This window comes from Sabethes cyaneus, chromosome 2 (assembly GCF_943734655.1).
Source record: "Sabethes cyaneus chromosome 2, idSabCyanKW18_F2, whole genome shotgun sequence".
NCBI lineage: Eukaryota > Metazoa > Arthropoda > Insecta > Diptera > Culicidae > Sabethes > Sabethes cyaneus.
The window spans coordinates 139336238-139349432 of record NC_071354.1 but is presented as its reverse complement, the minus strand read 5'-3'; the positions used below and the strand labels follow the sequence as shown (position 1 = coordinate 139349432).

Here is a 13195-nt window from a genome sequence, read left to right as displayed (position 1 = left end):
CAGACTGCAATCAACGCTTCAGTTAAAACTCGTTGCTCCGGTAACACCGTTTTAGATTTTTTACTTCCAGGCAGGTGAACTCCAACGGCCGATGAATCATCCAACTCCGGATGAAATCTTTGTAGAATGTTCCCGACAGTCAGAACAAACACCGTCTTTCAGTTGCGTACTTAGCAGCTACAAAGCTGTAATATATTTTAACTTAAATAGATTGAGCACAATAGGTAAGTATTATAACTTTTCTTACATTTCAGTGTTTTTCTTCTTCACAGTGCTGAAAATGCTAATTTACAGCTAATTACCGACACGAAGAATTTGAATACAATTTTGGATATCAATTTACAACACCTATGCAGTCAAAAAGCTAACATACAATAATGTGTAGTATAAAATGCCAGATACGCTGATTTGCTGCTTACGTTAAGGCTTATTAGTTACCTGGAATGGGTAGTTTAATATACAAATTTGCAATTTTTCCTCACAGTAAAGTAGAAAACCACTCCCCTGTCCCCTCATTGCATAGCCAGAAAGCGGATAGTAATATTCGCCATGATTGTACAACATTACGCCGAATATCATTTTGCGAAAAACCTTAAGCGGAATGTACCATTTTACGGAAAACTTTTGGAAAGTTTTTCCGTAAGTGGAAAGTACCATTTCGCGATCCTCTCCTTACTCGCTGTCGCTCGTTCCAGGAAACCCAGGTAGACCTAGGAAAATAAATAAACCTAGACAGTAGTGATTTCTGCGGACAGTTGCCTCCCCACAGTGGGCGGCGCTTCCGACGGCGGGTCGCCGGCAACACTCGCGGCCGTCTCCTCCTGAATGATCTAGTGTTACTGCATATAGATAGTTTTTGTGGTCTTGTTATTGATTAATGTTTTATGGAAGAGTCTCGAATTTCTCGAGTTCGATTAATTTTTGAGTTTCGCAAAAATTTCTGTTTTATTTGTATGACAGTCCATATCCTCCTACCACAGGGGTGAGAGGTCTCTAACTATCATAAAATAAATTCAAGACTCAAAAATCTCCCACATGCCAAATTTGGTTCCATTTGCTTGTTTAGTTCTCGAGTTATGAGGAAATTTGTTTTTCATTTGTATAGGAGCCCCCCTCCTAAAGTGGGGAGGGGTCCTAATTCACCATAGAAAACATTCTTACCTACAAAAACACCCACATGCTAAATTTGGTTCCATTTGCTTGATTAGTTCTAGAGTTAGCAAATTTGTATTTCGTTTATATGGGAGCCCCCCCCCCCTCTGCTAAAAAGGTAAGAAGTCCTAATTCATCATGGAAAAAATGGTTGCCTCCAAAAACGGCCACATGCCAAATTTGGTTCCATTTGCTTGATTAGTTCTCGAATTATGAGGAAATTTGTATTTCATTTGTACAGGAGCCCCCCCTCTTAAAGTGGAGAGGGGTCCTAATTCACCATAGAAAATTTTCTTGCGCTCGAAAACCTTCAAATGTCAAATTTGGTTCCATTTGCTTGATTAGTTCTCGAGTTATGAGGAAATTTGTATGGAAGCCCCCCCCTCTTAAAGGGGAGAGGAGTTATAATTCCCCTTATAAAGAGGAAAGGGGTCTCAATTTACCATAGAATCAATTCTTGTCGCCGAAAACACCCACATGCCAAATGTTGTTCTATTTGCTTGATTAGGTCTCGAGTTATGCAGAAATTTGTGTTTCATTTGTATGGGAGCCCCCCCCCCCTCTTAGTGGGGGGAAGGGTCTCTAACCATCACTAAAACCTTTCCTGGCCCCAAAAACCTCTACATGCAAATTTTCACGCCGATTGGTTCAGTAGTTTTCGATTCTATAAGGAACATACGGACAGACAGAAATCCTTTTTTATAGGTATAGATTTAGATTTTTATCTAGCGACATGTTTACGTTTATTTACTTGTTTATTAATTTGTTTATCATGTCAGACCACGCAGTATTTTGTCTAAACTCACATTTCAAAACTAAGTTATATTATGCCTAACTCAACGTTCACATTGTTACAATTGTAAGCTGTTTGATTAACTACAAAAAAAATGTGGGAAGTTTCATTTGTGCTACAAATTACATTAGTAATCTCTTAATGGTTCCATTTTTTAAATTGTCTAAAAAAAATTTTGGCAGTCAATTTCCTTAATAGTAAGAATCTATAACGTTTCGGAATAGCAAAGAACCATCGACGTTTCGTTCTCAAGATCATACTCAACGCGGCATGGTTCAACTGCGAATTTGACGCATTAAATTACAATCATAATTAATGGATTTATTTGTTTGCTTCAGTATTCCTCTCTCATTTACTATGGCGGCTGTAATGCGTAGCAGAGGCATTTATCGGGCTATGTTCCAATACCCGTCCTGGGCGCCGCCTTCGAGGCTCTGTCCCTTTTGCTTTCTGCTTTCCTTCGAACCGTGTTAGGAGAAATGACGGCGCAGAACGTTCAATTAACTTTGGTCATTAGCTATGAATTATTACACAAACAATCACTGCAAAACCTTGTTCGGGTTTGTGTCGATCGTTCGGACCGAATACTGCAGTGCGGATTGACATTAAAACTCAAGTAGGTTGGCAATAGTATGTACGTACATACGTGAGTACCCGGTATGGTTTGCTGCCAAAATGGAGATGTTTTTGTTCCAATTTGGATTTTTGGTTCCTCTTCGAAGAAAACAGAAAGGTGACAACAGCATGGAATGCTACCTATATAAACATACTTTTTTGGGGCTACCATGGGCAGGCCTTGAATAAAGTAGGATACAAATCTTTCTTAACCTCGGCCAGTAAAAGGCTATTTTTGCTTAGAGGAACTTCCACGTCGGATATACATGTGAATTATTTGCAAATGAACTGTACCTAAATACACTTGATATTTGGATGCTTTTTCTCCCGCCAAGTAAAAATATATGCTTACAAATTGATCTAATTCAAGTTATTATTTGGATTTTTTTCACTAAAAGTTTTTTTGTTATAATCAATTTTATCACTTTTATAAGAGTTCATATTTCTATTGTGTTACAAATATTATTAATAATAGTTCATTTAGACTTTAAGTCAGATGAGTTGTTAAACAATAAAAAAATAAATAAAACAAATATCACCTTCGTCAAATGATTGCCCAGTTTGTTATACAACCGCTCAAATAGTGTAAGCACTTGAAATATACTGAAAGCATAGTTGGAACAATAATTTTTCAATATTTTAGTATAACAATTTAAAAATTGTAAATCATCTATTTTCCCATAAAAATCCAAAAGAAATTTTGGGATTTTCTATGACATCACTTATTTCAATCAACTTATTTATTAGTAACTCTTGAACTATATGTCGTACAATAAATTGTAAAATCCAATTTATTTCACCTGGTAGTGAAAGGAAACCAACTAGTAAAGTAAATTATTTGCGATAGCAATCGACACGTTTTTGAAAAATAATTCAAATGTTAGATAACGCTGTGCTAATTGGTTCATATCACTTCTACTGACAAGTAATAAATATTAAGAATACTACCCAGCCAACCAATAAACATTACCAATGCCATTCAAATGCATGTATTTAAGTCACCTTAAATTCTACTTAAAAACTAGTTTGGCCTAATATACAGCTTCTTTACTGACAATGCTTATTTTCAGCTAATTACCGACAAGAAGAATATAATGCCAATTTAAAGCAGTTAGGCAGTCATAAAGCTAGTAAACAGCAGCATGCAGTATAAAATGCCAGATGTGAAAAAAAAATATTGATTACCTGAGTAAAACCTTTCATTTGGTATCAAAATCATCAAAATCGGTGCAGTCGTTCAAAAACTCGGAAGGAAATATTAATCTTCAATAGGTATATGGGTCATTCCAATTAAAGTTGACACAAAAATCGGAAAAATTGGATCCGACCATCAGCGATTTCAACCAAAGTTGGCATAATTGTTCATTCCGACCCCGCAACCAATTTCCCAAAATTTCATGCCGATTGATCAATCCCCATAGCAGTGGCGCTACTTCTTAAATGATAAAAAAAAATCATTTTTCGGGTTTAAATATCTCTAAAACAGTTTGATGTGAAAACATGCCAATATACTTTTTCTATGGGTTTTTGGCCGCGCAATCCAATGATGTTATCAGTTAGGGGTCAATCCCGGCGTAGTGGTTAGCATTCACGCCTCTCACGCCGAGGACCTGGGTTCAAATCCCAAGTCACGAATGACCTAAGCTGTTAAAGTGACTATAATCAAACAAAAAAAAAATGTTATCAGTTTTAGTGAAAATATGTTTAAACTCGTCTGCTTACAGCTTCCGGACATTTTCATGACTAAATAATGTAAATGAAACATAAAATTTAATTTCATTGAAAAAGATGCATTTCAACATAGAATTAATATAATAAATTTTCATGTTCTGGATACTTTTGTATATATTTAAATAAAAGTAACAATTTCGTACAAATTTTTATGATTTTATTATTTAATTGTGCTTGTTATTTGTGGTATTTCACTCCTGAGATTATTCGAAACTTCGAAGTAATTCCGAAACTTGAAAATGGCTTTATTACACTTCATTGCACTATGGGAAAAACTAGCCTAAAAATGAACGAAATTCAGAAACCACCTGCTAACTGACAAAATCTAAGCGATCTTATATAAAATTTTCCGGAGAATTTCATGGTGCCTACGCCTTCCCTAATTGTCATTAGGGCATTCAACAATATCAGCAGACACCCAGGTATGTAACATCATTGAAACATGCAGATGCAGTTAGTCATAAACTGTGTAAATAAACACGCACTGCCGACAGTCTATTGCAATTTAAAAAAAAATCCGCAACAAAGTCGCTACCAGCAAGTGTCCACGAAAAAGCAATTTCTATAAAAGAAGCAGAAGCTTAAAAGCGCCACCATTCCTTTTCGGTATTCCAAATCGGATCTGTTTTTCAGCAATTTTTGAGTTCATTCACAAATAGTTTGTATAATTTATAAAAGATCTGAGGTACATACACAGGGTAGAAAGCTGAATACAATAATAAAGTTGTAATACAATGAAGCATGGATTGACGATATAGCATGAGTAATGTATTGTACCTACAACATATTCAAACACAAATGAAGCGAATACCATTAATTCAATGGAGAACATTCGTTACTATTTCTTATTTCAAAAAATAAAACTGGTAGCTCATGAAAATTGCCCGCTTGCAATTTGCGATTGTTAAGCAGCTCCAATAGCAGATAACATTAAAGGCCATAATCTTATATCTTATTTTCTAGCCAGAAACGTCTTGGCTTCGCCGTCGGGTTCAGATCATCTTGTTCATTTGAAAAGACAGCTCGCAAAACTGGCGGGCTCATAGAGAAACAAACAAATACAGACAGACAGACATAAACACATTGAAACGAGCAGTCCAACGCCAAGTGATATTATTACCGTAAAGGGATCACCAAATTACTAGTGCCATGCGACTCGCTTTGCCGCTTTATCCTTAAGGGTTGTATATTGCTGTATAACGGAGCAACCGTACGAATCTCTCTGATTGTCGTCTATTTACCGAGCAAAACCATATTTTTGAAACATAATGTGATGCGTAAAAGTGGATTGTATAAAGCGTTGCTACCGACAGTACGGTGTCATCGGTGTAAAAACGGGATTAGTTAAATTTTCAATTTGAGTAGCGACTTTTCCGAACACGCTCTAGCTCACCAGAGCACAGTCACGCTTTACTGAAATAGTAATCCGTACAAATGTACTCGCTTTGTTAGCCTTATGAATAGTCGGCATTGCGGAGAGATCAACAACCGCGTTTGAGGGTTTTCTGTACATTCTGATATTTTGGGATGGTTTAGGCAAAAAGTCGTTCGGTACCGCTTGGTACAACTAAAGTCAAGTCATCACATATTTCACTCATGCACAATAAAAGTCTGCTAGTTTAATTTTCTTTATTTATTTTTATTTTAGTAATTCTAATGCAAAATTTTAACACATGTTTTTATCAGCTTATGAGCCTCCTGAGGACAAAAAAGCTTATCACCATTTTCGTCTCGATAATCAGCCAAAGACAGCTGACTAATAGTTTCCATCCCCAACTTGTCAGCGAGTCTAGCAGAGTAAATACTAGTGAAATCTGCACTAATCGCATCAAAACAAAATTTTCGCGCCAGATCCATTTGAAATTGCATCAATCGAAGTCCCAACGATTGACCTCTACAGGCTGGGTCTACCGCTAAAATGTGCACATGATAAGCCTTTTTAATTCCGTACCGTCCACAAACGTCGGCTGTCCGCTCTAAAAGTGCCAACAGTTTCAAAATATCCGCCCATTTCTTGGTCTCCGTTGTGGCAGCTTCCTCGATCATACGGTCCGGATCGCCTGGCTCAATTGGACCAGCAATCGAAATGCCGACGATTGTTCCAGCATTCTTGTCTTCGGCCAGTACCACCATACCTTGGGCGACAAACGACAGAGAGAAACGTTCATCATCGGCAGTCGGTTGTTTTCCGTGCACATAAGAAATGGTTATGGATTCCTCCGGGTAATAGATAGTACGCAAGACATTTAAAACGAGATCTTCTTCATTCGGGCGGGCAACGCGAAGCTCAATACAATTCGTAGACATATTCAATCACTACGCAAACCGACTACCACTACCAACGACTGCTCGAAATAGACTAAACAAAAACAGCACGCTTGCATGCATGCGCGACTGTCACTGCGTTGTGCGTACTGTGTGGCGTAACGCGTAAGCAGGGATGTCAGGTGATATTTTTAAGTCTTCAAAAATATTTGAAAAATTTCCTTTATAATTCATAAATTAGTTTTTTCTACTCCGTCATCGCGGAAAGTTTTGTGAAAAACTTTTCCCAAATGATATTCTTTTCTGGATTGCTGAGAAAATGTACCTACCTATACTTACATTTATAATATTAATAAAATATTTTCTCCACAATGCTTGCTTCATGAGATATGAATCGTTGAAGTTGGAAAATATTTGGGGAAATCAAGTTTTTCTGTCGTAGCTCAAGGACAACAAACCCACATTCGTGAAACTTTTATCACTAAAAGATTGTTGTCAAATGTTGTCAAATAACTAAAAAATATTCTTAAAACTTTCCATGATTTAGATCACAGTTTTTTCGGCTTTTCATCGCAGTTGTCCACAACACTGAGACGTATTTCGTGTGGAACTTTTTGCTTAAACTTTTCTTAAATTGCTGGCAAAATTTGCTTGCATTTTCTTTAATTTTGGTTGTACAATTAAAATTTGTTTTAAACAAGACAGAAGACCTTGAATTTTTGAATACCGTCATCCGGGGATACTTGCAACACTTTTGAACTTAGACTTAGTATATCTTTCGAAGTATACCGTTTAGGTCCAAGTGTAAGTAGCCAAAACTTGTATAGTGGTGAGTACTTTTGATTTATGATTATGAGAAAAAATATAAACTAAATGAATCTGTAGAATGATCCGAAAATAGGGGTGTTGCAAGTTACCCAGTAAACGGGGTTACTTGCAACACTTTTCTGATTTTGCGTTTCTTATGATTTTATATCTGATTTCAAACCGCGAATGACTATTTTGAGATATTTTGAATGTATTTGTAGTAAAACAAGAGATACTGGAGGCGTTTTTTGTTTCCCAATTTCGTCTATCGCTTTTTTAAAGATATTCGGTGAAAATGTAGCATGTCGGCGAACTCCATATTGCCGTTTCAAGGCACGTGAAATTTTTTACAATTTTAATTTTTCTGGAGATGGTGGTAGACGAAATAACATCGTACAGATGCAAACTTACTTTGTATATACTGTCTATTACGATAATTTTCATTTTTAGAAGTGCTGCTAGCCGCGCCATATTGGAAGTAACAACACGAATTCATCGTTTCTTCTCCAAGTTCAAAATATAAACAAAGCTCAAAGTATCTATTTGTTAGCTAATATGATGCACTTATTGTGTACAGGAACCAAACAATAAAAGATAATTCCATGTCAATGAATTGACGCAACTCTGCACATCCATTTTTCCTACTCTGAAAGTGGTATTACTTTCCAATCGTATAGAAACAAGCAAAACAATGATGTAATGGATTAAACTTAACTAAACAATAGGTAAACGTCCCTTCTTTAAAATGGCATTGGGTACAAATGGTTATGTTAACAAACAAATGCGTTAGAGCTGTCAAAAGTGCGATGCGCCAAAGTGTTGCAAGTAACCCCCGTGTTGCAAGTATCCCCGGATGACGGTACTTTTTTTTTCATAAGGTCATTAAATATGTTCACACACAAGATTTCATGAAATTTTAAGACGTTGCGGCTCATTTAAAGTGATAATTTTTGGCCCATCTATCAGATTTCAACTCAAAATAAATTTTAGAAACTTGTATGTTTCTAATGTCATCGATCCGGAGTCGCATCCTTTTTCTTCCGGAATTTACCAAAGATGTCTTTATACAAAATAACAAACTTTATTTATTAACTGATTTTGTATTATTGATTGTTTCTATTACGCCATTTACGCTGTTTTGTACATCCCAACATTTTGAATTATGCTCCGCGAATCATTTTGCACTTCTAATAAAAGCACTCCATTTTAATTATTGTAACATTAAATTGTCAATTAAGGTTATTACCTTACCTTTAAATCGTTTTTAATGTAGTTCAACATTTTTGGAGAATTTCAATTGCGGGCGGATTGAATTAAGCGCAGCCCATCCTGCAGCATGTGTCCCACCTTCTCTGTAAAATTTAATTTCTGTAACACAGAAGTCCGCAGTTGTCAATTCAATCGGTCACAATTTTTGCGATAAATGAATTAGTTGCGTAAATACAGGTCCAGTTTCAAGTTCATCTATGATTTAAATTTCAAGTTAAGCTTCGGGGTCGTGGTTTGCATTCACGCCTCTCACGCCGAGGACCCGGGTTCAAATCCCAACCCCGCAGAAGCCCGAATGACCCGAATGACAAAACAGAAAACAAGTTGAGCTTTCAAGCCTTACTTAAGCTCAATTTCAACACTGATTTCAAGTCCAATTTCAATTCTAGTTTAACCTTTCGTTACTCACGCCAACTTCGATTTATAGGCATGCTAAAACCTAACAGAATTTACTCGAATACTAATGCCACTTGGTAAAAAATTTATGAAACTTTTTGCACCGTTTGAAAGATCTTAGTCTGCGGATCAATTTTGCTAAAAACAATATTTTTTTTATTGCTGCAATTCCGAGATATACCGGATAAAGTAAACGGTTCACAGGTGTTGTACAAAATACAACAGCGCGAGTAACGGAGGGTTAAAGCCCATTTACAAATGCACTTTAAATCCAATTTATAGTCAATTTTATTTCCTAAGAGAACATCATCTTGAATCACTTAACCATAGATGTATATAATTCATCATTCAAACACAATTTACTGTGTTTTCGACAAAAAAATGATGAATTAAAAATTGCAGAATTGCCACCTCGCAACTGCTGAAAACGATCGCTACCTCGCTACTTTTGAGCACTGATTACATCATTTCTAAAAGTCAAGCACTCAATTTTCACATACTATATTGTAGTAAACATGTGAACGTTTACGTTATTTGATGTCATGGTGACAAACTTATAACAGAGATAATTTGAGACAAGTTTGGGCTGCTTAAGAAAGCACCTAGGTGATTAAAATACTTTCGGGCTGATTAAAGTTGATTCTAGCGCCTCAATTTTTAATGTAAAAAATCAGAAGTTTGGCTTAATAATAGTGACTTCCTGTGGTAACAGATTGAAGAACTAAAGTTAACAGGAAGATTGTTATGCTGATATCCTCCACTTACTCAATCCATCGCTTATAATGAGGTAAAACACCCAGTGATCCTCTATGACTGGTTGAAATTGTTTTCATAGCTTATACCTTATATAGGTAATTTCAAATCCCATTTAAAATCCAATTCCAATCCAGAAAACAGTTTGGTTTGTTGTATATCTCGATTGCTACTGAGAAATACTAAATCAAATCTGTACGAAAAAGTTATATTTCACACCACATAAGTACATATAAATTCCAAAGTGGAGGCAATATATGTGCGAAAATTTTGACAACCATTAGCAATTCTATCTTACATTTTATACACCGGTTTTCAAAACACGCAACTTAATTCTCCAGAATAAGATATAACTTATAATATTAGAATCATCTATACTGTTTTATAATTCACAGTTTTGGGTTGTATATGAGGATACGGACGACTGCAAAACAACGTATTGTTCCCAAGGTCCTGCTAGGCAGCCATGTTTTTGCAGTCAACATCTAACCATTGCGTAAATGAAACAGCATGACACCGCTGTACGTTCTGTTCGTTTCACTCTGCAAAGCCGGTATGCTGGCAGATGGGTATTATTTTCAAATCCTATCCAGATTTTTGCAAATAATACCCATGCCGGCAGTAGATGTTGGCTACTGTCAAGCACATAGAGTAGGGATAGGGTTGCCAGTCCCTTGATTGTTCCGTTTGTTTTGACATACATACAATTCCAATATAAAATTGACATGATGCATACGATTCCATATCAACTTTTAATTACGATCTTGTGTTGTCTGAGAAGTCTAGTTTAAAATCCAATTTAAAACCATTTCATTTCCATTTTTAAACCTAATTTTATATTAAGTGATGATAGAAAACTCCAAAAAATAGTCGAAAAGTTATGTTCTCTCACAAGAAAATTGTTCGAAATATTTTTTCTTGTCTGTCAATTTCTACTCTATTAATGATAAAAATTTTCTGATAACATGTTATGTTGTTTCTGAGTTATAGTTGTAAAACTCGGGTTTCCTGGATATTTACTTGATACTAAAATTCATATCTCATAAACCAAACAACGCAGAGTAAACAGTTACTTATGAAAATGTTAGTAAATTTTCTTAGCATATTCAAAGATGGACTATCGATTAATCTAGAGGTAGTTCATCTCCTGCTGCTCCCCAGCCAAAAGCAAAATAAAAAAAGAAAAATGAGACCGAACTAGAAAAAATGGCAAAGAGCACGAAGCAAAACGTAACAAAATTGGACAAACGGGATAGAAAAGAGGAAAAACGCGAAAGTAAGGAATAAATACTGACATAAAAAAATTAAAACGAAAGAAAAATCCTGACACAATGGGAGGCGAGACTATAATAAACGAGACATAAGCCGAGAGAAGAGTTAAAAAACAAAAGAGAAGACAGAGAAAACGAGGAGATTGTACAGAGAAAGAACGGAAGAGAAAAGAAGAAAAATTATGAAAAACATTGAAGAAATGAAATAAATTAGGTTAAACTGTACTGAAAAGGAGAAAATACTGGATTGAAAAGGAGAAAAAGAAGAGGAGAAAGTACGGGATCAAGAAAAATGGAGCAACGAAAACAGAAAACAAGAGATAAAACTGAAAAGAAAAACAGAACGTGACAAAAAACGAGAAAAAGCAAAACATAATATAAAAAAGGACGAAATAAACGAAAATAAAATCAGAATAGAAAAGGAGTTAGCGAAATAGACGAAAACCGAGACCGAAAAAAGATCACAGTCGAAACGGGACAATAAAAGCCAAAAATAAGGGTAAACAGGCCTGAAAACAAGGAAAAATGAAACAAAAAACGCGAAAACAGAACAGAAGGAAACCATGACTTAGGGAAACGGGAATACAAAAAGAGGGATCAGCGGACGGAAAAAAATTGAGAGAGAAAAAGACAGAAAACGGGAGAGGAAAAGGAATACGGAAAAAATAAGAGAAACCAAAAAAGGAAAAGAAGAATAGCGAGAGAGAGAAAAGAGAACCTCCATAGAAGGAACAAGGAAACCGGGAATAGAGTTCAAACGGAATATAAAAAAGAGAAAGCTGGAACAAAGAAATGGAGGAATCGGACAGAAAAAAAGAAAAACAGGTACAACTGGCTAAAGAAAAAAGTAAAATGGAAGAGAAAAATGCGTAAAACAGGAAATAAAAACAGAAAACCGGAAAGGAAAAAGAAAAGAGGGAGCCAAAAAACAAAATAAACATGACAGTGAAAGCGAAAGAACGCGGCATTGAAAAGAGGAAAAACGGAACTAACGAAGATGAAAAGGAAATAAAACCACTTAGAAAAATACAAAAACTGAAAGTGAATAAAGAGGGGAAAGAGAAGATAAAGGACAGCAAACGTAATAAACAACAGCAAAACGAGTGAAAAACATTAGAAAAGACAGGACAAAGTATAAGAGAAAATAGGACAGGAAACGATGAAAAGCGGAACGATGATACAGAAAACACGGAAAGCGAAACAAAAAATAGGAGTACAAAAGAAAAAGGTAAAGAAAAAGGGGAAAAACGGAAGGAAAGTGAGAGCAAAATCCAAGAAAAGGCTGCAGAAAAGCCGACAAAACGGAACAAAAAAGAAGTAAATCATGTGAGAGAATAAAACGAAAAACTCTTATTTCAAGTAAAACTTCGAGTCTGATCGTGACCATGTCAGGTGTGTAGTAAAACTTCAACCAGTCCAAATTCAAATTTGATTTTGATTTATTGTCCAATGTCAATTTCAACTGCATGTGCGGTTTTGAACTAAATTTCAAGTTCAATTTAATTTCAATTTAATTTAATTTCAAGTCCAATTTGAATTTCATTTTTCAGTTCCATTTCAAGCTTAATTTCAACTTTAATTCTACTTCCAAGTCTAATTCAATTCTATATTTCAAGTCTAATTCAATTAAATTTCAATAAAATTTCAATTGCATTCAAAAGTGCGGAGTTTTCAACTTAACCGGGTGATATTTTTGTGATACGTAACAACGTAACAATAGGTTCGTCATCTTGCGATTACTTCGTTTGTCCAGACTAAAATAATCGTTGGGTGCCGCACCTTTTATTTATGTCTGAATGTTGATACGGCTGATTTCACATTCGTAGATTTATACGTGTCAATCTATATATGAAACGTGTGCAAAATGTATTTTATACACAAAAACAAAAACAACAACCTAATTTTACACGATATTTACTTAATACATGGCTCTCTCTGGTAAGCTGAGTTGAGGCAAAAGCAGGCCTTTCACTTGGGTAGTTTGGATTGCGTACTTTGAATCACAACAAAATCGCTCAACGAGTTACTCCAAATCGGAAAATTTAATAAATCGAAATCAATTCCTGGAAATTAACTGCATACAAATTTTAAAATAATAAAATCGTACTGATTTGCTTTTGTAACGCAGACATAGGTAATTGTG

The 13195-nt window shown here is 35.5% G+C and overlaps 1 protein-coding gene across 1 annotated transcript; it reads right to left on the bottom strand.

Annotated features, from left to right (window-relative positions):
* Window positions 1-5944: 5944 nt before the first annotated feature.
* On the bottom strand, window positions 5945-6622 carry LOC128736069 (uncharacterized). The gene has a single exon (XM_053830552.1). The coding sequence runs from the start codon at window positions 6596-6598 to the stop codon at window positions 5945-5947; it is 654 nt and encodes a 217-aa protein (XP_053686527.1). The 5' UTR covers window positions 6599-6622.
* Between the last annotated feature and the right edge of the window lie 6573 nt (window positions 6623-13195).

What these genes read in the sequence shown, in the direction of transcription:
- LOC128736069 (XM_053830552.1), bottom strand. Translation starts at nt 6,598, where the DNA reads ATGTCTACGAATTGTATTGAGCTTCGCGTTGCCCGCCCGAATGAAGAA.